This window comes from Podarcis cretensis, assembly GCF_951804945.1.
Source record: "Podarcis cretensis genome assembly, chromosome: 14".
NCBI lineage: Eukaryota > Metazoa > Chordata > Lepidosauria > Squamata > Lacertidae > Podarcis > Podarcis cretensis.
This window is the reverse complement of record NC_137183.1, coordinates 38850387-38873674: the sequence shown is the minus strand read 5'-3', so window position 1 is coordinate 38873674 and position 23288 is coordinate 38850387. Positions and strand designations below refer to the sequence as shown.

At 45.4% G+C, this 23288-nt stretch overlaps 1 protein-coding gene across 1 annotated transcript in view; it reads right to left on the bottom strand.

Moving 5' to 3' along the window:
• Positions 1-23288, bottom strand: part of NTN3 (netrin 3) — a 115208-nt gene that overhangs the window by 39810 nt on the left and 52110 nt on the right. Inside the window, exon 4 of the mRNA XM_079952388.1 lies at positions 16737-16925. Coding sequence (XP_079808514.1) covers positions 16737-16925 — 189 coding nt within the window. The remainder of the gene's footprint in view (positions 1-16736; positions 16926-23288) is intronic.

The window sequence follows — 23288 nt, the reverse complement described above, 5'->3', positions numbered from 1 at the left end:
CATGGGAGTTTCGGACATTTCTGTTAAGTGCAATAATTATTTGTAATACTTCTGCAATTTACCATCCTTCCCCATCCATAGATGGAACCTTAAAATATGTGTTTGGGAGGAGCAGGGAGAGGCGATCACATTTTAGCGGTTATTTTATCTTGTGAATCAGCTTGCTGAGTGGTGGTTTTAAGCAGGTGAGTTAGACTGTTGGTTTAGTTTTATCATTCTGGGAAATGGGGCACGGCCCTACTAACCCCAGTGTGCCACCACTTGCCTTCCTTCCGACCGACAACCAGTTCAGAGGGTGGGTGGAGCTGCCTGCCAGCTTCCTCTTCCTTGGTCTCATTGTTGCCCTTATGGAATTCAGCAGGGAAGATGGTGAGGACAAAACAAGAGTTAGCTGGCTCTGGCTCTCATTGCCTCTAGCGCCACCTACTGTTGGTCTCCCTGTCTTCCACCCTACTAGTCTCAATGTGCACCAGCCTCCACTGGGCCAGGTGAACAGGCCGGTCAATGTGCCAGAACAGGTGTTGGCAAGGGTTCCAGGTTCTGACACCAGCCCTTGGTATGAACTATAATGCTGTCATGAGTCAACCAGCCCCCTGAAAACCAACTGTATTCAATGCACTGATGTGGGTTCTCTGGAGGAAAAAAAACAAATCAGGAATTTTCCTGGTGCCTTAAAGCTAGCATGTTAATTTTATATGCTATATAAATATCTCAAATATTTTTCCAATCGTCAAAAGTAGTTGAACTTTTTCATTTGGAATTAAAAATTCAATTAAATATAATTAATGTGGTGTAAAATCTTATGTTTCAAAGCTTTACTTGGAAATTACTTTTATTGGAATACTTGTAAATAACTTTTAAGACATGACAATCTAATAGCATGTACTCTCCATACATAGTTTAAGTTTCAAGGGAGAAGGGGCAATGAAAACACACACATACACAGAAATCTCACACACATTTTCTACAGATAGTAGCCTGAAAATAATTAATTACATCTTTGAAACTGCTCAATTTGTCTGATAGCACACTAGGATCCATATATTATGTTACCAATTTGTTTTTGTGAACAAATATATTTTTAGATGTTGAAAAATTTCCATGGAAAAAGCGGGTAGTGGAAAATTCTCTGGAATATTATTTTGTTGCAGGAAATTTTGCAACCCACATCCCTGTACAAAGGCATTTCAAAAAGACAGCAACTTCTGACACTCAAACGTTTGGCACTTGGATGCTTAGGCAGGAATTCAAGCAAGCTGGTAAAGTATCATCAAAAGGACAGATGTCGAAACATTGCTCTGATGGCGTGAAGGGTGTCAAGCTTTCTCAAGTGCTCAGATCTAACCCTCAGAATGAAAGGTTGAAGGGTGTTTGCTACAAACACTGCCCATTTAATCACACAGCAAATTATGGGATGTGCTAAGAAGTGGCTTCCCAGACTGGGCAAAGCTGCTACACTAGCTTTGTGGCAGGTAGGTCCCTGTTGGTTAGTGGGATGAGAAGGTCTGGTTCTGCCAGTGCATTTGCACCGTGCTGACCTGCCTGTTCTCACCCTTCTCCCTCCCAGTAAGGAATGCCAACTCACCTGCTGGAAAGCCGGTGTAGTGGATCTACTGCATTTGCTACGATGCATGTGGTGACGGATGCTGAATCGGGTTCTTTTAAAGAGGAATTAGACAAATTTGTGGGGGGAAAGGCTATCAGTGGCTCCCATTCACGATGGCCATGAGCTACCATCAGAGGCACTGTGTCTCTGAAGGTCAATACAATGGAAATCAAGCAAGCAAATACAATCAGTATTTGCTGCTTTTGTTTTCAGTCCTCAATCAATATATAACTGATTATGTCCCCACTACATTTGCATTGTGTTTCCTTTGCAGTGAAATGAATGGGTTGGAATAAGGTAACGGCAACACAGAATCACAGAATTATAGAGTTGGAAGGGACCCCAAGGGTTATCTAGTGCAACCCCCTATAATATGTAATTGATTACATAAGCTACTTAATTTTGCCGCACAGGAACAGAGGGACAAAGATTGTCAATTTGGCAGAAGACAAACTGCAGCAGAATGGAAACAGGGCTGCATGCACCAGAGAGTGAGTGGAACAGAAAATGATGCCATCTTACATCCCTAGTGGAGACTAGAGGCTAGAGCTCTCCGTACATGTGGATGATTTAGGCTGGGTAGACAGCTCTGCCTCTGGACATGCCCCTATAACAGAAATACCTTGGATGAGGCCATTAAGTTGCCAGCACAGACCTTAAATCATCACGTTTCATTTGCCAAAGAGCCTGCCCTTGCCCCTCGAAGGGAGGATATTTTTGCTTCTAAGAGCTTAGCTGCTGCTGCTTCCCTGGCTTTCATTGGGTACTGTGCACATTTTATGGCTTTGCTTAAATTATGGGGATTAATATTGAGACGTGCCTTAGTTGGCTTTTCAGTTACAACCGTTCAATTAACCCACCCTGAGCATTTCTCCTGTGTTTTCCACATGCTCTGCTTTTCCATATTATCAAGTTCACTTCATACTTTATCCGTTGGCAGAGGGATCATTAGAGGCATTAGCCTGTCAACTTTAATATGGCCTTTGCCTCCCAGACATCCTTGGGATGCTGTACAAGTGCTCAATGGGATGCTGCCTGCGCTTTGGCTGTGTGATTATAGAAAGCTTGTAGAAAAGCACATTTTGGAACTATCTTCAGAGTAGATTGAGCTCCTGGCTCTAGCACAGAAAATGCATTAGAGCTACCATTTGAGAAAGACATTAATAGCATTAAGAACAAATCAAAACACAAGCCCTGGTGCCTTCTTGCCCATACAAATCCAGTTGCCCCCCTTTATTTGCACATCTATTTACATTTATGTAAATTTGAAAGAGCCTTTGGTTCCTTTAATAGTTGCTCAACATCAAGAAATTTCAGCTAGTATGGCTTCTCTGATCTTCGCCTAACAAACTGAATCTGCAAGGATCAGACAAGGATTAAAATATACTCAGTATCCTGGGAGCCATTTGGTTGATGAGCAGTTTATGCAGATGTATAAAACAGGCAACCATTTTTCTCCCCCTTTACTCCTACAAAACACCATCTGAGGTGAAGCAGGGGATCACCACAACCCCATCTGCAGCAGTAGTGTGGACCATAAGAAGACAATGGAAGCAGTCCTCAAATTGCCTTACATAGACCTGACAAGCATCCTAGTTAGATACTTACCAAGTCAGGGCGGGGATGGGGATGTCCATTTTCTCCAGGTAGTATATAAATTGAATAAATAATAGTAATAATTCTCTGGCAGCAATATTGCCACTTTGCTATCTGACTTGAATCTTTCTTATTTGGCCAATAATGAAAGGCCCATTTATGAGACCCACTTTTGATTTAGCCCCATTTGTCACACTTGTGTTTATTTATTAGATTTACATCTCATGTTTCCATCAAGGTGGCTTCACACATGCTTTTCCACCTCCCCTTTTTACCCTTACAATAACTCTGTGAAGTGGGTTGGGCTACAAGGCAGTAACTGGTTCAAGGTCACCCAATGAGCTTCATAACTGAGTGGGGATTTGAACCCTGGTCTCCTGGGTCTTGGTCCAACACTCTAACCACTACACCACACTGGCTCCTGACCATTCTGCCTCCAAGGGAATCACTTGATCTTTATGGTTATTCTCTCAGATTGGCCACTAGAATACAGCCAAGCACATACCATTTTACAGTTTACAGGCAAAAGACAGTTTGGGATTAACAGTACGACAAAAAAACTAGGATATGTGTTCTCGCACAATCACACTTGAATGAATTTTTGAATGCTAATGTGGTTGGTAGAGAGGTTTAATCTTCTAATAATGCATGCTGATGGCGCAGAACTTTGCCACATTGATGATGATTTCATTAGTGGAGTCTGACAAAAGGAGGCAAGTGTAAAAATTATCTAGTGCGCCTGGGAATTTGATTAAAATAGGTGTGACGAATAAGGAACAAATGTCCTTATACTATAAGCAGTATGGTAAAATATGCTCAACTCTTTCAATGCTGTATCGACAGAAGCAGACCAGTTGGTTGTATGGAATTCCTTTCAGTAAAGTCGGTGGTCTAATAGGATATGGGTCTCAAATCCCAAAAGGCTGCCCATCCTTCCTCTTGAGGGATCTCCATTGAGGCTCCTCTGAACCTCCCAAACCTTCTTGCTGGACCAATGCAGCCTTCTGTGCAGCAAGACTGACAGCACCACCTGCTTGCTGTGTTTACAGATTCCAATCACTTCTTCACCTTCGGGTCTCCATTGAGGCTTCCACAAAATAGCAAGCAGCACCCTTGCCAGAACCCAGGAGCTCATGGAGAGCAATGCTGGAGATCCACAGAGAAAAGAGCTAAACAGGGCAGAGGGCACCAACATCTTTCTCTGGCTCTGCAGGCAGGTGATGAGCGGTCGCCCAGGGCTTCAGGATTGGCTTATCCTGGTAGAGAAAGAGTGGCAGCCGAAACACCACTGTCCCGCCTTGGTTTGTGGTTTGGCCATCCATCACAGTCGTATCACCTCTTAATTGAGATGCTTCGTAACTTCCTAATGCTCTGCATTTACATTCTGGGAAGATCTCAAAGGAAGGACTTGCCTCGACAGACGCCTGGCTGCTGCTTCAGCGATAGAGATTAGAGAGTTTGAAACCAGAATATATTTTCATCTGAGGAAGAGAGGGTGTGTGTGTGGGGGGGGGGGGGAGCATTTCTCAGTGCTCCCCTTGCAAAGGAAAGAAGACTGAACGGCTGCCAGAGTCGGGCTGGGGGAGTGAGTGGGTGGGTGGAAATGCGCCCAGTCTCCTTCCCTTTGACTATATTCCTGCACAGACAGCCCTGAAGTCTCCCTGACTGGATTCCTTGACACCACCACCCCTCCCCACAAACAGCAGCTTGCGTGTGCGTGTGTGGCATAGGATAAAGAGGATCTCTCTTAGGAAGACTCCTAAATCCTGAGCAAAGAACATAAGCTAAGAGACAAGAGCTTCTGTTTCCACTGCGCCTGGCTACAGTGGTGCCAAAAAGATGGGGGGTGGGAAGGTAAATAACTGATTCAGAAAACGGCTGGGACCAGAATGTATCTGACTAACCCACATCCAGGAAGAACACATGAAGAGCTCTGCTGGATAAAGCCCATGAGATATCCAGCCCAGAATCCTATATCTAGTCGCTGTAGCCACTGATAGCCTTATCCTCAAGGAATCTGTCCAATCCTCTTTCCCCTCCCCCTATTTTTATTGTTTTATTGTGCTACAAATCACCAAGAAAGTGAAGCAAACCAAATTACCCCACCCGCTTTCCAGTAGATGAGATTACAGATTACTGTGAAGTCAGCACTACCAGAACAACACAATTCCAGCCACTTACTCAAATGAATGAACGCATTGCAGCTTAAAAGTACATTAGCCATAAAGGAGGTTCTGCTGATTCCCTTTAGCCGTATACATAATAAAAGGTATACCAATCCACTGCAAATGTGCCCTTTCATTTCAAACTTTTCAGAAACTTAAGTCAATTTGTTAGTCAATTTTTCTACCAAAGCTAATTGCCACACTTTCTTCACTACCTGCTTTGAAAGTGAATTCCATGGATTAACTACGCGCTGCATGAGGCAATCATGGATGACCTAAGACAGGTAGGGGACCTGGGGCCTTCCATATGTTGGTGGACTCCAACTCCCATTATCGCTGACCGTTGGCTGTTCATTGGCTGGGGCTGATGGGTGCTGGAGTCCAGCAACATCTGGAGGGCCACGGGCTTTAAACTGGACTTTAAGCAATATCTCTACATGTCGTTAACTTGCTCCATAATAAAAGTACTGGAGCACAATCGTCTCCAGACATTTTGAAGCCGGGGGAGGGGGGGAATCACGTAAGGCAGTATATGAGAACTTCTCTAGCCTCCTGGTAAAAAGTACAGTTAAAAAGAAGACATAGGGCTGTCTCCACCTCATCCCTGTTGCACAGGCAGGATCTATCATTTGCCGAGACGTTGTTATATCCGCCTTCTAAAAGCTTAGAAGGCAAAATGTTAAACCGTGCCAAGGGAAAAGACTGCCTATATTTGAGAACAGATAGCCAACATAGATAAGACATCCCATTGCTGGAGTTGAAATGTGGGAGACTCAATAACCGGGGGGAGATGCTTGATAATAACTTTGGCCTGCTCCCAAATTATCAATAGCAGATAAGAAAGAGATAGCTCGTTTGAACTAATTACCCGGTTGTCTCTCCAGAACCTCAGGCAGACTTGGAACCACCAAGTCAGACACCCAGGAAGCCTGGGAGCTGCAGTACTAAGGTGTGGATCTGCCAGAAGGCAGAGGACCATTCTCTGTTCGAAAGGCTGTCTGGGTCAAATCTGGTTAAAGATAAAGAAATCTAAGAAGTGAGAGCTGCAGGTACCTTGAAGCTGCCCATCCATCATGAGTACCTGGACAGCTGACTGAGCAGGAAGACACAGGTGCCTCATCACAGTTATCTTCTCCAATATGGTAGAATGCATTGTATTTCTGTTCAGTCATAGCAGTGATTTCTACACATATAAATCAGCACATGTACATTTTATGCAAATCTACACTTGCCTTTGTCCTGTTTTGGGGGGAGGCAGGGTTAACATGTCAGTGGCCATCCTAACCAGGTACCACTACTCTGACTTCTGTGTCTCTCAAGTTTACACTTTGCTACCTGCAACCCAATTCCATTCCCTCCCCACTTCCAGGGATCAGGATGAAATTAGAAGTACCTAATCGGCACTTCCTGAAACAACACACAAACTGGGATGCAGCTATCTTTTAAAAAATGGATACTTTTCTGAATTGTGCACAGAAAAATGTGCATATTAGAGGAAGGTGTATAGAAGAATATGTACATTAGAGGAATGCAAATATTAGTGCAAGCAACAGACAAAATGCATGACATTAGGGGAAGTTCATTGAAAAATATTTGGCAAAATTGCATTAAGCAATGAGGGCAAACGTACACTAAAATGGTTAGTTTTCACTAGTACACACAAAAAATTCAAACAGACGCAGAAATGGAGTGAACTGGGAAAATGAGAATTTGAGTGAAACCAAAATTGACTGATTTATCCATCCATATCCACTATTTACCTGCAGGTAAACCAAGTACATAAAAGCATCAGTGGTTGGCATCCATTAAGACTGGTGGGGCGAAAGGCAGGGAGCCCAACAGTAGGTGGAGACAGAGACAAAGGCAGGCAAAGACCACTAGTTCTACTTTTCTCTACATTGTGAAGTTGTACAAGGGCAACACAGAGACGGAGAAGGAAACTAATAGGCAGTGCCACCCCCTAGACTTGTTGCAAGGAGGCAGGCAGGTAGGGACTGGCTGAGGCCAGTGGGGCAATACATAAGAGCATAAGAAAAGCCCGTTGGATCAGGCCAATGGCCCACCTAGTCCAGAATCCTGTTGTTGCAGTGGCCAACCAGGTACCTGTGGGAAACATGCAAGCACACCCAAGATCACTCCTCCATTTTGTGGCTCCCAGAAGCATTACTGTTTCCAACCACGATAGGCATAGCCATCATGGTAGCCTTATGATCCATGAATTTGTCCAATCCTCTTTTAAAGCCATCCAAGTTGGTGGCTCTCACTGTTTCCTTTGAGTGTGAGTTCCATAGTATAACTAGGTGCTGCAGTGCCCCATTTGCTCTAATAGGACCAGCCTCCATTACACAAAAGCAAGGGAGGGAAGGGGTTGGTGAATGAAGAGTTTATAGTGGGGAGCTACTACTTTATTTATACCCCGCCCATCTGGCTGGGTTTCCCCAGCCACTGTGGGTGGCTTACAGCATTTCTAAATAATAAAAACATCAAACATTAAAAACCTCCCAATACAGGACTGCCTTCAGATGTCTTCTAAAAGTTGTGTAGTTCTTTATCTCCTTGACATCTGAAGGGAGGGCATTCCACAGGTGCCATGACTGAAAAGGCCTTCTGCCTGGTTCCCTGTAACTTCGTTTCTTGCAGTGAGGGAACCAGCAGAAGACCCTTGGAGGAGGACCTCAGTGTCCAGCTTGAGCGATGGTGGTGGAGATGCTCCTTCAGATATACCGGGCCAAGGTCATTTAGGGCTTTAAAGGTCAGCACCAACACTTTGAATTGTGCTCGGAAACGTACTAGGAGCCAAGGTCATTTCGGACCAGTGTTATATGGTCCCAGCAGCCACTCCCAGTCACCAGTCTAGCTGCCGCATTCTGCATTAATTGTAGTTTCTGGATTACCTTCAAAGGTAGCCCCACGCTGAGCACATTGCATTAGTCCAAGCAGGAGACAACTAGAGCATGCACCACTCTGGCAAGATAGTCCACGGGCAGGTCTCAGCCTGCGTACCAGGTGGAGATGGTAGACAGCTGCCCTGGACACAAAAGTGACCTGAGTCTCCATGGACAGCTGTGAGTCCAAAATGACTCCCAGTCTGCGCACCTGGTCCTTCAGGAGCACGGTGACCCTGTTTGGGACCAGCGACTCCCTTACAACTACCCACCCACTGTCCCCCAAAGACAGTACTTCTGTCTTGTCAGGATTCAGACTCAATCTGTCAGCCACCGTCCATCTGCCAACCACTTCCAGACACTCACACAGGACCTTCACTGCCCTCACTGGTTCCGATTTGAAGGAAAGGTAGAGCTAGGTATCATCCCCATATTGCTGAACACTTAGCCCAAACCCCCTGATGATCTCTCCCAGCGGCTTCATGTAGATGGTAAAAAGCATGGGGGAGAGGACGGAGCCTCTGAAAGGTGGGGGGGGGGGGGAGAGAGAAAGTGCAAGCAGAGGAAGGGAAAGAGGGAAGGGAAAATTTCACAGCCGCCGTGGTTCCAGGCTTCCAGCAACTCCCTTCCCAGCCCCACAGAGGAAATGACTCAGGGGTTTTTTGAGAAACCGCAAGCTGACAAGTTCATCGCCTGCCTTGCCACTTTTGTGCTGGGTTGCAAGATTCAGGGCACATGTCTCCCACCCAGCTGCTCTCCAGGAAACACAGCAGGTCAAAGGAAGGGGGATCAGCACAGCAGGCTGGGCTTCGCAATGGCCGGGGTGCCTGCGGATGGGAGGAAGATGCCCGGCGTAGCTTCCCGGCTGAGATTAGACCTCAATGATGAAGAAAGTGGGAATGAAAGACTGGGCTGAAAGCACAATGGCTATGGCAGCATTGCCCAAGCAGTCAGGAAAAGTGGAGTAGTCAGGGGAGGGGGCGAAAAATCCTCTTTGCAAATAGATAGCTATGCATCTTTCTCTCCGAAGTAGGACGGGTCCAAAGGGGTGGGTGGGTGAGAGGAAGTAGGAATGGGCAATTCTGCGAGTTCCATTTTCTCTCAGTTTCTCATTCTCCCAATCTTAAATTCAATTCCTCACATCAGTTAGTGAGTCTCAGGGGTTTTTTTTAGTCCTCATGAAAATTCATCAGCATTTCCGTGCAAATCTCTCTGAACATACACATTTTGTACTCAGTTTTGCCCAATATACTCATATTTGCAGAGCACCATCCCCTAACAGTGCATTTTTGTATGTTATGTTCATGAATATATGCATAATTACACACCTAGCATATGGATTTTTGTACACATTACTTGGCTGAAGAACTGCATTGCAAAATTTGAAGAAGAGTGAATCTCAAAGGGTGTCTTTGCTTCGGTTCGCAAATTGTTTTGGAGAATGCAAATTAAGAGGGCTCACTTTTAAATGAGAACCAAATTGAATTCATGACCAAAGACTACCCCCCTTCTCTTCATCTTCACTCAGAATGGGCTTACTTCCTCCAGGTTTGTTCCAAGAATCCTCAGCACGGAGAGGTATACCTGGGTTTCTTTTCTTAAGAGTTCTCTGAAATCTCAGGAAGATCTGTTTCACCCCAAATTAGCTAATTAATTAATGCTAATTTATTAATTTATATAGCGCTTGTCTGCCAAAATGGCTTCTCAGTAGTTTACCTAATTAAAATAACCAATAAAAAAATCCATTTGGGCATTAAAATATCCTCAATCAAAATAAAAAATAAAAAAGACAATTTAAAAGCATGAAAATTAAAATGGTTAAGAAACACTGACAACATTGGTGGGGCCTCTCATATTTCATCAGGGAGGCCATTCCACAACATTGGCACCACCAGTGGAAAAACCTGAATCCTTGTTACCATTAAGTTGAAAGGCCGTGGCAAAACCAAATGGTTTTCCAAATGGAGAAAGGACACATTTCCATGATAGAGCACATGCCTTTGTTACAAAAGGTTCCAGCTTTAGCCACCACCTCCAGGTAGGGCTGAGAATGACCACCTGCTTGACCCCTCCTGCAGCTGGGATCAGACACTGGATTCACCTGGCAGGCCATAGCCAAAACTCTCTCCCACCTGACCCAGGCAGGTCAAGTGCATGATGTCAGTTGAATCAACTTCAAAGGAATTATCAGGAGCTCACTCTGAGCCAGGGCTTGAACTGAAGGCGGAGTGGAAGCAGGGGTGGGGTGGTGTGTCCCATTTCACCTCATTCTGCCCTGCCCCTACTGCCTGTGCCATCTCCACCAGCATTGGAGAAGTGGTGCCAGCATCAGCACTGATTTTCTGGGTGAGATTGCCCCGATTTCTAGTGATAGCTCACCAAAATTGCACAAGGTCTCAGGGAGATCTTGCTAGAAATTGGCACACCTTGCCTGAAATTGGCGCCGGCTTCTCTGCTGGCACTAGAGGTGATGGGGGCAGGTGGGGTGCCACATCAAAAAAAGTTTGCAAACTGATGCAGAAATGCAGAGGACCAAGACTAGAAAAAGGAGATTCTGGAATCAGCAGATTTGACCATCTGTACTCAAGCAGCTCATGCCTTGGACTGCCATATTCCACCCTTCCCCATGGCAATTTCCTGCTGGAGACTCACCCACCCTGCTTTTCATAACCCATCACCCAACCTGTCCCAGGCAGCTCCTGGAATGTCAGAACCTGCTTGTTTCCAACGCAGCTGCCATGGCGAGGCTACAAAAAGCACGCGGTCGCTCGGGGGAAAGAGTGTGAACTCTTCAGGCTATGGGGAGACGGGACGGTGTAGAAGCGAGGCACACACGAATGGGACGCTTTGCCAACTCAGCTGCTTGGGTGATTAAAAATGATTAGCTCCCTATTTCCTAATGACCTGGCTGGGAGGCTTGGCTCGCTCGCCTGGCTGTGCCAGACCCCTGCTACACACCGTCTGCCAGCTCTGCCTTCAGCTTTATGAGGCGCTTGTTAAAACTGTGAAGTTTCTCCTCGCTGCATCATCCACGTTCCATCTAAACCCCGAGGGCAGGTCGGGATTTTTCTAGGTAATGCAATCAGGCAGAGAGGGAAAGGGGTTTCCACTGCAGCCAGCGCAAGGCACTTCTTCAAAGAGAAAGTGTGCGGCTCCTTTTGGCCCAGGGTACGTCTCAGCTACAGACTGTTATGACCTGCCAGAGAATTTCTTCCAGGTGCAAAACATCCATAAACTAAAATATATTCGGTTACTGCAAAAATAACGCCGCCGCACCACCCACCCACCCCAATCCTACAAAATCTGACTAAGGGTCAATGCTTATACACTAAGAGCATTTAAAAACAACAGCCTATGACTGAAATGCTCTTTTGCATACAGCCGTGCTTTGAATGTTGAAAATTCACGTTTTGACTTGGGAGACGAGAGAAAATGTAGAGTGCGAGACTGAAAATGCAAACGGAAAACGTGAGCATCAGCCATCATTGCTCTTTCCCTATGCATGCTGAGAGCAACCCCCCCCCTCTAACTGTTCACTTGCTTCACTGCTGCCCCCCCATTTATTTATTTTTAAAAATGCTTTATTCATATGGACGTGGGTGACGCTGTGGGTTAAACTACAGAGCCTAGGACTTGCTGATCAGAAGGTCGGCGGTTCGAATCCCCGCGATGGGGTGAGCTCCTGTTGCTTGGTCCCTGCTCCTGCCAACCTAGCAGTTTGAAAGCACTTCAAAGTGCAAGTAGATAAATAGGTACAGCTCCGGCGGGAAGGTAAACGGCGTTTCTGTGCACTGCTCTGGTTCGCCAGAAGCGGCTTAGTCGTGCTGGCTACATGACCCGGAAGCTGTACGCCGGCTCCCTCAGCACAATAAAGCGAGATGAGTGCCGTAACCCCAGAGTCGGTCACAACTGGACCTAATGGGCAGGGGTCCCTTTACCTTTTTATTCATATGGAACTTTTTGTGGACTGCAACAGGTTGAGGAGGGAAAAATTAATACACATACCTTGCAGCCATCATCCTGATGAAAACTGGCCACTCCCTCCAGGGCATTAACTGGCATTAATGGAAGTGTCCCTTTGGACGCAAATAGTAGCTTCAGGGAGGAAGGCTTTCTGGAGGCAGGGGGAGAAGTAAGGCTTCTTTCCCACCCGCTGGAGGTTTGATGCTAGTCAGAGTCCTTCCAGCAATGTGAGAGAGCTTGTTCATATGCAGAGCAGAGCTTATGGGAGACGAACCTGTGGCCCTCCAGATGTTGGGTACCACTTTGGCCATTCATAGTAAACACAAACACTGAAAGAGAGACATGGACCCTCCACTAATAAGCTGTGGATTCTCAGCCACCTCATTGTGACAGTGAAGAGAGGAAACTTTCTCGCCGGAAACACGCTTGGATCAAATAAGGACTTTTGGGTTGGAGAACACGCGCCCCAAGTCTGCTTCCTGGTCCAGCTGCACATGGCCCGGCTCTGACAGCAGTGGTGTGGGTTGGAAAATTGTTGTCAGAACCATTGCACTCTTTTTCCATGGAATTCCCCCCCCCCCTATTTTTAGAAATGTGACGCTCATAGAATTAATTAGTAACATAATGAACGAACACAAGACAAGTCAAGTTGGTCATCTGGGATGGGTGCAATGCCAGTCAAATCTCTGAATCAAAATTGCAATTATTGGCAAGGGGAGTGAGGAGGTTAACCATCTTCAGTGCTTTTATGTTGTCTAAGTTTGAATAATGCTAATGGAGTGCAGGCTATTGATATGGTATTGCAAGTATTTTAATAAAAAAATATTTCTGTGTAAAGTCTTGAACTTGTTTTAAATGCACAGCATTTCACTATATGGCTGGAATCCTAACATACTTCCTAAGAAGCAAGTCCCACTGAAAGAGTAAATATCCACAGGATTGCACCAATAGAGTGCTTTACTGAATCTCCTCCCTCACCCCACCCTGCCCCTAAATTAAATATTTCACTTCCCCTTCTTATTGGTGCTGGGAAACTTTTGATATTTTTAAAGTGGACATAATATTAGCTTTTCAGTTTATTAAATATTATTTAATTATATTGCTATACCACCCATTAACACAATCCTCTGTCAGTTTATAAAGTCATTAAAAATACAAAACAATATATAATAAAAAATGAAAACAATTGAAAAAGCTATAAACAGTGCAAATTGACGCATAAAAGTCAGCGCAACCAGAACGGCATACAATCAATTTAAAAGCAGAGTAATAACAGCAAGGGGAAAATAAATTGGTGCGAGAGTTTTAAAATGCCAAATTCCTGTTGTAAATTAGAAGGCCTGGAAGTATACAAAGATCTTCGCCTCATCCCCTAAAAGTCCATAGAGCGGGCACCAGGCCAGCATCTCTGTGGATGGCATTCCACAAATAGGGAGCCAGCACCAGAAAGCCCCCGCCTTCACCACACTGATGCCCAGTGGGACTGGTAGGGAAGTAGGCAGGGAGACCGACAGTAGGAGTCAGAGCCAATGAGAGGCAGAGTGGCAGAGTCAAATAATTCTAGTGTTGACCACATCCTCCTCCTTCCTACTGAGTTCTAGAAGGCCAATACTGAGACTAAGGAGGAGGAAGTTAAGACAGCCTATGCCACCCCCTGGACTGGCTGAGAAAGAAGGCAGGCAAGTGGGGGCTGGCAGAGGCCAGAATGAGGCCGGAGGGGCAGTGCCTCAGTCATTCCAATGGGCCAGCCTCCACTGTATTTACCAATCCCCATGGACCAGTTGAGTTTTCAAGTCCATTTTCAAAGGAACCTCATGCATAACCCAAGCAATAATACTACCAAGTGCTTGCTAGATTCTGCATAACTGTTGCATGGCGAGGTTGTAGTTCGTAGATCTACCTATCGGCTGAGCCTGATAAAACATCATCTGAGCCACCAAGGCTACCTGAGCCTCAAACCAATCATGATAGAAGATTCCAAACCGTGAGCCTGCTGGTTTTGGGAGAATGCAAGCTCCTTTCAGCTGAACATCACCTAACTGGGCAGATGAACCATCGACTAATAATACCTGTCTTGTTAGGACTGAGTCTCAGTTTATTGGCCCTCATCCAGTACTTTACTGTGCCAAGGGCCTCACCTGAGCGAGATGAAAGGGAGATGTAGATCTGGCTGTCATCTGTGTATTGGTGACACCTCAGGCTACACCTCTGAAGAACCTCTCCCAGTGGTTTCATGTAGATATTCAATAGTGTGGGAGCCAAAACACTATTGGTAACTCCGTTTTAAGAACAGTCCGGTTTAAGAACGATTTGGTTTACAAACTCTGCAAAACCAGAAATAGTGTCTTGGTTTGAGAACTTTACCTCGGTCTAAGAATGGAATACGAACAGTGGAAGGGCACCGGCAGCAGGAGGCCTCATTAGGGAAAGTGTGCCTCGGTTTAAGAACAGTTTTGGTTTAAGTACGGACTTCTGGAACGGACCACTGTAGTGTAAATTGCAAGGGACAGAGAAACATTCCCCAGCATCACCTTCTGGAGTTATCCATCCGAGTACAGACAGAAGCTAGCACAATGCAGGACAGCCACCTCCAATGCAAGGCACAAGGAGGGCATGGCTGATTATTTCAAAAGGCCACTGGGATGTCCAAGAGGAGCAATGGGGCTGCAGTCCCCAATCTCTCTTTCAGCAGGGAGTGACTGTGGCAATTTCTGTTCCAAAACCAGGTCTAAAGCCCGAATGAGAGTCCAGTAAACATGTTCAATCACATCTCAGTGCATTTAGGGCAAAGAAAAGAGTACTCCTCTTTATCACATTGCAATAATATGGTAACTTCAGATGAAGGGTAGCTAAAAATAATAATAATAATAATAATAATAATAATAATAATAATAATAATAATAATAATATTCTGTGGACAGCCTAGTATAAACCCACCACTAGTGCACTATTATTGTGCCAACTGCATGTTGCAGAATACACCTGCTCGTCCAGAAGGTCCCTGAGTGCAAAACCATCCTTGAGAGCCAGTGTAGTGTAGTGGTTAGAGTGAGAAACTAGAACCTGGGACACCAGGGTTGAAATCCCCACTCAGTCATGAATCTCACTGAGTGACCACGGTCTGCCACTGCCTCTCAGCCCAGCCTACTCCACAGGGCTATTGTGGGCATTAATTGAGGAGGAAGGGAACCATCTTAAGTTCCTTGGATGAAAAGATGGGCTATATAGTGGTACCTAGGGTTACATACGCTTCAGGTTACATATGCTTCAGGTTACACACTCCGCTAACCCAGAAATAGTGCTTCAGGTTAAGAACTTCGCTTCAGGATAAGAACAGAAATCGGGCTCTGGCAGCGCGGCGGCAGCAGGAGGCCCCATTAGCTAAAGTGGTGCTTCAGGTTAAGAACAGTTTCAGGTTAAGAACGGACCTCCGGAATGAATTAAGTACTTAACCCGAGGTACCACTGTACATGGAATAAATAAGTAAATAAAATAAACAGCTACCATGGTTCTGGATGCACCTTTCAGCTGTTCTAACAAGCGTTCCAGAAAGATATATATTTTGAAAGAGGATGCTGAGAAGCCTGAATGAAGAAAAGAAATGCTAATTGCGGTGGATACACATTAACCCAGGGATAAGCTATACTGTGGGTTAAAAGCTGATGATGCATGCAAGAAGCCTGCTTCTCATTTAAACCCAGACTCCAGATTAGTATAAATAAACCATGACGGGGGAAGGAATTATTCAGTGCTGACAGAGCCATGGTTTCTTGCCTGAGAGAAGCACCAAACTAGGAAGTGCGTCTCCTTCACCTTAGGATAGGAACTCAAACGTCCATTCTGAAATTAATTAAACTGGATTGTAAAGCAGCGATTATCGGGTTTGTTTGAGGCACTGGGGTCACTACTTCGCTCTTTGGGGTGTGTTTCTCAATGTAATTTGACCTTCACAACTATCATTAGAAGACATCTGAAGGCAGCCCTGTTTAGGGAAGCTTTTAATGTTTGTTGTATTACAGTATTTTAATATTTTTTTTGGAAGCCGCCCAGAGTGGCTAGGGAAGCCCAGCCAGATGGGCGGGGTATAAATAATAAATTATTATTATTATTATTATTATTATTATTATTATTATTATCATCATCATCATCATCATCATTAACAACAGTACATTTTTATTTCCCATTAGCGCAAATTCCCCACCAACCTCAGTCTGATCCCAGCCAGCCCTCACATACCTGCCTTCTTACATCTGGCCCAGGGATGGACCAGTCAGTCAGCTGCCTCCTTCTGAGCCTCAGTGTGGTCTTTGCAGAACTCAGCAGGGAGGCAGAGGACAAAACTAGGGGAGCTGACTCGGCCTGTCATTGTCCCTGGCACCACATGTCCTATCTAGGCTCCCTGACTTCAGCCGTACCAGTCCTAATGGTTGCCAGCCATAACTAAGTAAACTGGCAAACTCCTAAGGGACTTAACCTCGTCCTTTCTCACAGGGAAGGTTGGGAGATGTTCTTGTTTCTTACCTTTGCAGGCTTTTCTGTCAGTAATGGATTTGCTCATGTCTCGGTAGAAGCCCTCTTTGCAGTAATGGCAGTGTCGCCCAGCAGTGTTGTGGCGACAATTCAGGCAGACGCCCCCACTCTTCCGTCCCGAGAGTTTGTAGAGCTCCATGTTGAAACGGCAGCGACGGGCATGGAGATTGCAGTTGCAGGCTGTGCAAAGAAGAGATGAGACAGGTCAAAGGAAGATCTGAAAGACCCACTCACTCTCCTCTTCTCTGTCATACAACTCAGCTCCTCAATTTGCTGTTATGTCCCAACTGAGCAAATTATGGCTTCTGTGGCCCACCATTTGCCTCCAGCCCAATCTTGGCATCCCAGTGAAGGCCGTGGTTCCCAATAAGTCAGTGTGGTGTAGTGGTTCAGGGGCTGGATCAGGACCAGGGTTCAAATCCCCACATAGTCATGAAGTTCACCGGGTGACTTTCAGCCAGTCATATTCTCACAGCCTAACCGAACTCACAGGGTTGTTGTGAGGATAAAATGGGGAAGAGAGCAACGTATGCCACATTAAGCTCATTGAAGGAAAAGTTGGATATACACGTAATAATAAATAAATAAATCTACCATTTGTAGTAACCATGGTTTGCTCTATTTTGACATCACAGTAAACTATGGTTATCGCCAACCAGAAACTGAGGGAGGGAAACTACAGAGTATGAGAGGAAGGGAAGAAAGGAGCGCAGAACTCCAAGGCACAAGTGCCTGATGTCTTAATGCATTGTTGGGATGGGGCATCTGAATCGAGTCTTTATGTTAAAAAGAAAAAAATCATAAAGTTATTACATTGATTAAAACTATCCTTATTCTAACCCATCACAGGCCACCAAAATTTCACTGATAGGAAACACTCAGGGTTGTACCTAACTAAGTTCTAATCAGATGACATCCACTGAAATTCATGGGCCCAAGTTAGTTATATCCATTGATTTCAATGGGTCTACTCTGAGTAGGATCAACATCGGAAACAACTTTTAGAAGGGAAAAAGCTCCTCTCTTATACACTTCCTCTGCACTGGCCTTCATTTTATACACCTCTATCTTGACCCATCCTTCTCCCCATCCCCAAAAATAAAATGGGGAGAAAATGGTCACTCCACTCATCTTGACTCCTGCATCTCCCTCATGCAATACCTGTTCCATCCAACGCCCCTGCCCAGTGCCCGTGAGAAGACCACCCACCTTGAACTGAGCCGGGGGGGCGGCAGGGACATTCTCTCTGCTACTCACTGCCAGAGCTATTAAGGAGCACGAATTGTACCAGCTGCGACCAGGTTATGAAATTGGGGGGGGGGGGTTGCAGTGTGGGGAGAGAGGCAGCGGTAGCAGCAGCAACAGAAAAAGCTGCTAAACTCATTTTGCTTCCTTCTCCCTCCTTCTGCACCCCTGGTCCCTCTCCCCATTAACCACAGAAACCAAAGTTGGGAGGTGGGGGACAGGATTCTTGTGTGCAAACTTTTTTCTTCTTCTTCTTTTAAAGGGAAAACATACTGCCAGCTCCTGTTCAACATAATCACAAAAAGATAATGGGAACAAGGTTCCCCCTGGCTATACCCCGCCGCCGTCCTCTGCCCTTGCGGCCCCTGCCCTTATTCCTCCCTTCCCTGAACGAGTCCTGGCCAGGGTGAGAGTTTTTCCAGGCGTGCTGTGAAATTCATTAATGTGTCAGCCCAAGATTTAACTGCTGGGCCTGCTTATCATTTGCATGAAATTTCCTCTCGGCTAACTCACTGCCCCCCCTCCACCCGGCATCCTGGCGTGCTTTGCAGACCTCGCTGTTTCTCTTTGTAACAGAAGAAAGTGGGGAGGGCCGGGGGATGGGGAACCCCTTGAAGATCAAACAGCTCCGAAGCACATGGGGGAAGACTCCGGGAGCTCAAATAGCTTCACGCTGGCTAATAGCAGCGTTCCCCGTATCCCTTCCCAAGAGCCATTGCTCCATCCTAACTACAGAGCAAGATTTGCCAGGACAATAACAATAAATATATTTTCATAGTGCACCCACCCACCTGCTCGTATATATAAAAGACACCTCCGTAAAACCCATGAGGCAAATCAGAAAGAACATGACAATAAATTCTCTTAAATGTCAGGCTCCAATTGGTGCACAAGGGGATTCAATCCTGAGTTGGCAGCAGCAACCAGGATCTTCAGGTTGTGGCCAGGGCTTGCCAATGCTCTGCTCTTGGTGATGCCTGCCCTGGGTCACCATTTTCAGGGACTCCACTGAGAACCGGGGCATGCTGGAGCCACCATTTAAATTCCCCACGTGACTCCACTGGGGCATTGTGGGAAACTGATTGAGGCCGCCATTTTACTTTCCCAAAATGCCTCAGACCAACGCATTGCAAGGCATTAGAAGGGCAGCTCCACCAGCTCCTAAATTTGACCAAGTAAAAGTTATGGGGCAGAGTGTGAAGGTTTAACAAAGGAGAGGATGCAAAACAGGGTCCCCTAGAGTTGACCCTGATCTCAGACCATTAAGGTATGTTGCAGCCACTAACACGTGTCCAAGAAGGAGGACAAAGCAACACATTGCCCATCTACAGGTAGTACAACCTGGACAACAGAGTGAGCAGGTACATACTGTAGGCCACCATCTTCCCCACTATTGGTAAGCTGAAATGCATTTCTATTTAACTTACAGAAAGCAGGTTGTATCTCGTGTTATTCCTACTCAGGGTAGACCCACTGAAATTAATGGGCATGACTAACACGGGTCTATTAATTTTAAGGGGTTTACTCTGAGAAGGGCTTAGTTGGTTACAACTCAACAGTTCTCAGTTTGCAACTATAAACTTCAATTAGCATGTGCAAATTTTATGCAAATCTCTGTCTTCTTTCGTCCTGTTTTCCTTTTGGCGATGCATTTTTGGGCGATGTGTAAGTGGCCTCTTTAGCTCTGGCTTGGGCGAGGTTCCATGCCTACCTTTTAATGGGCCTGGATTTAAATAGGGAGAGCTTGATTGGGAAGAGATAACAGTGTCATTCACAGATACTTGGCTCATTTCAGATTTTTAATGCGGACTCACCTAATCAGACTTCCCAAGACGATACATGAACTGAAATGCCACAACCCTCTGAAATTTGTACTTCTCTGAATTTTGCGCTGCTATTCTCCACCCGCAAAATGTGTACAAACCACACATATTAGGGGAAGGTGTGCATCAGAATGTATACATTCCTAAAAATAACATACAAACATGCATTGTATTAGGTGAAAATTGCTTGCAGAAATGAACTTTAGGAAAATTGCATTCTAAAATGTGTATATTAGGGGAAATGTGCACTAAAATGCTGGTGAATTTTCATGAGAACTGAAAAAAATAGCAAACTGATGCAGAAATGTGGCAAACAGAACTTAAGGCTGGAAAAATGAGAAGCTGACAGAAACCGAAATAGACAGATGTGTCCATTCACACTGGCACTTCTGGCTCACCACTGATTTACACGGTTCTCTCCCTCCCCTACTTTATCTTCACAAGAACCCTGTGAAGTAGGTTAGACTGAGAGGCACTGACTGGCTCATGGTCAGAGAGCTTCATGGCTCAGTGGGGATTTGAACCCTGGTCTCCCAGGTCCAAGTCTGACTCCCTAACCACTACACGCTGACTCCACTGATGGCTGGTTTGCTTGCTTGGGGAGCGGCAGCTGGCACATCCCTCCTCCTGACCTGAAGTTCCCATGTACAGGACGTTCCGCATTCTGCACCCTTTGTTAGGGAAGCCCTTAAGGACTATTCATCAGAGGTGAAGAGGTGAGATGGGAAGGAAGCATGGGTAAATAATTGCCCAGGCTTGTCTCATTGCCTCTGACTTCATCAGTAACAGTTTAGCTTAGCAAGGCCAGAGGCCAAAGAGAGGCTTAAAACTACTCACAGCAGCACCTAAGCAACAGGAGACCATTGCAGTTGCACCAACTTTGGAAGGTGCTGCCTCATACCAGGTAAGGCCATTTGTCCATATAGCTCAGTATTGTCTACTCTGATTGACGAAAACTCTGCAGGGTCACAGACAGAGGTCTTCCAGTCACCCCCTATAACCTGATCCTTTTAACTGGAGAGACAAGGCATTGAACTGGGGGTCATCTGCATGCAAGAGAGGTGCCCTGAGACCACTGAGCCATGGTTCTTTCTGTACTTAGCTTCCTCCCAGACCAAAGGAGTATCTAGCCTGAGTTTCTGTTCCTGCAAAGTCCCAATGAAGAGACCACATCACAATCACATAAACCTTTGCAGGAACAAGATATTTCTATGTCGTCAAGTAAGTAATTCTTAAACCTTGGAGTCCCTGCACCTCCTAGACTTATCATCTGCTAGAAAAGAAAGACAAGCACTTTACGAGGACAGTCCTCTGCTTGGAGGTGTCCACCACATGAATTGTTGTCCAAGTCCAGTTTAAAGATAAATATTTGGAGGGACCTTGAAGTCACCTATCAACAGGGAGCAGCACCAGGACAGCAAACTAAGCAGGTACACACAGGTCCCCTCATCAAAGTCCTCCTTACTAAATTTGCACGTACCCATAAAAGAGTATAACTTTTAGGCAAGCTTCCATCCTCTTATTCAGTGATGCATTCCCTCCTGTTTTTTTACATGTTGATGGCTACTCTTTGAACAGATGGAACCATGTAAACGAGGGTGAATATTGAAGCAACTAGACTGTGCTAGAATCCACAACTTTTATACAGTGATACCTCTGGTTGCGAACAGGATCTGTTCCGGAGGTCCGTTCACAACATGAAAAGAGCGCAACCCGCAGCAGCGCGTCTGCACACGCACGGGTTGTGATTCGCCGCTTCTATGCATGCGCATGACGTCATTTTGTGCTTCTGCGCGTGCACGAGCAGCGAAACCCAGAAGTAACCCTTTCCGGTACTTCCAGGTTGCTGCAGGACATAACCTGAAAGAACGTAACATGAAGTGGATGTAACATGAGGTATGACTGTATATTAATATAATAACCTATATTAACACCCAGGATGTGGCCATCTACTGAATCAGACCATTGGTCCATCTAGCTCAGGATTGTCCAGGAAGTGGGTCTCCAGGGTGTCCCATGGGCCTTTGTTCTCAGCCTTAGCAGCAAGTGCTGGGGACTGGACCTGGAACCATCTGTGTACAAATCAGACACTCTACTGCTCATCTAAGGCCTCCCCACTCCATGTTAATGATCACGGATCAGATAAAGTAAACGAGTGCATCTGATTCTTGAAGACAGATTATACAGATCTGCCTGGAATAGAAATAAAGCCAGAAATAAAGATATCCAATTTACTTTCTGGATCCACTCCGTCTGGACAGCTACAAGTATTTAGAGCTAACTAGAGCTCCCGCTGTTTCGGTTTGCACTGGCAACCTTTGCATGTAACCTGTGCAGGAGATATTTTCCATTTTGGCTGCTACTCTTTCCCAGAGGGGAAAGAAACTGTTCCAGAAAATTACTTAAGCTTCTGCATATGGCCTACTCCGCTCACCTCCTCTTGTTTTCAGACAACGACAGTAGCCAGGGACGAAATCCTGAGTCCCTCAAAGGAACCACAGTACCATCAATGCAGAGGCCAGTTCTCATGAATGGTTATCAATGGGAATCTTATTCAAGCATTCCTCAGCCTTAACTGAATATGCAAGAAGGGGAGAGAATGCATGAGGGTGCGAGCTCCATCCCCATCCTTAGTGCCCTTTGTGTGTTTAAGAGAGACTGTCTAAGGCAGGGAATCCTCCTTTACTTGTGGAGGTTCTGGGTTCCAAAATGTGTGGGAGCCCCATAACTACAGGCAGTGGTGGCAGGTGCCCACTGGAACTAGTAGGGATGATGGTGGGTTTCCAGGTAGATGTGGGTTGGCTGAGGGCAGACTGAGGTTGGTGGAGTAAATGGAAACAGAAATGAAAATTGCCAATGTTACCTTATTGGTCTGATGTCTAGAAAGGAAATCAATCCACCGAATGGCAATTGGCATTTGTTGTTGTTGTTGTTGTTGTTTTCAGTCCACAAATAATAAGTGATTGTTAATCCCCCTACTTCCAGTTTAAATTGTGTTTGCATTTAAATGAATGGCATGGGAATAATTAAATCATTAATTATGCTAAATTTGTAACTTACGTAAATAATTCTGAAATTATGTTAACAGGAGAGTGAGAGATCAATACTGCGGTATTTGGCAGAAACTGAACTGTAGTGGAACAGAAACAATCCCGATTGTGCCAGAGAGACAGATCTGAATGGAAACGGTTGCTTTCGGACATTGCTTCCCCCTCTCACTTGTGTGTCCTGAATAAGATGAAGGTGATGAGTTGAAAATGGCCTGATTGTAATGTAGGGAGGTGAAACTAGGAAGGAGTGGGAAAGAGGAGTCTTTCTTGGGATGTACATGTTCATTACTGCTTATTGTATAAGAAGAGAGAGGGGTATGTGTAAAAATCAAGTCTAGTCTACAAAGGTAAAAATTGCACATATTGCTCTGCCCACTTTTGCCTCTGGCTCCTCCCACCAGAATGTGGCCCTCAGAAAGTTGCCC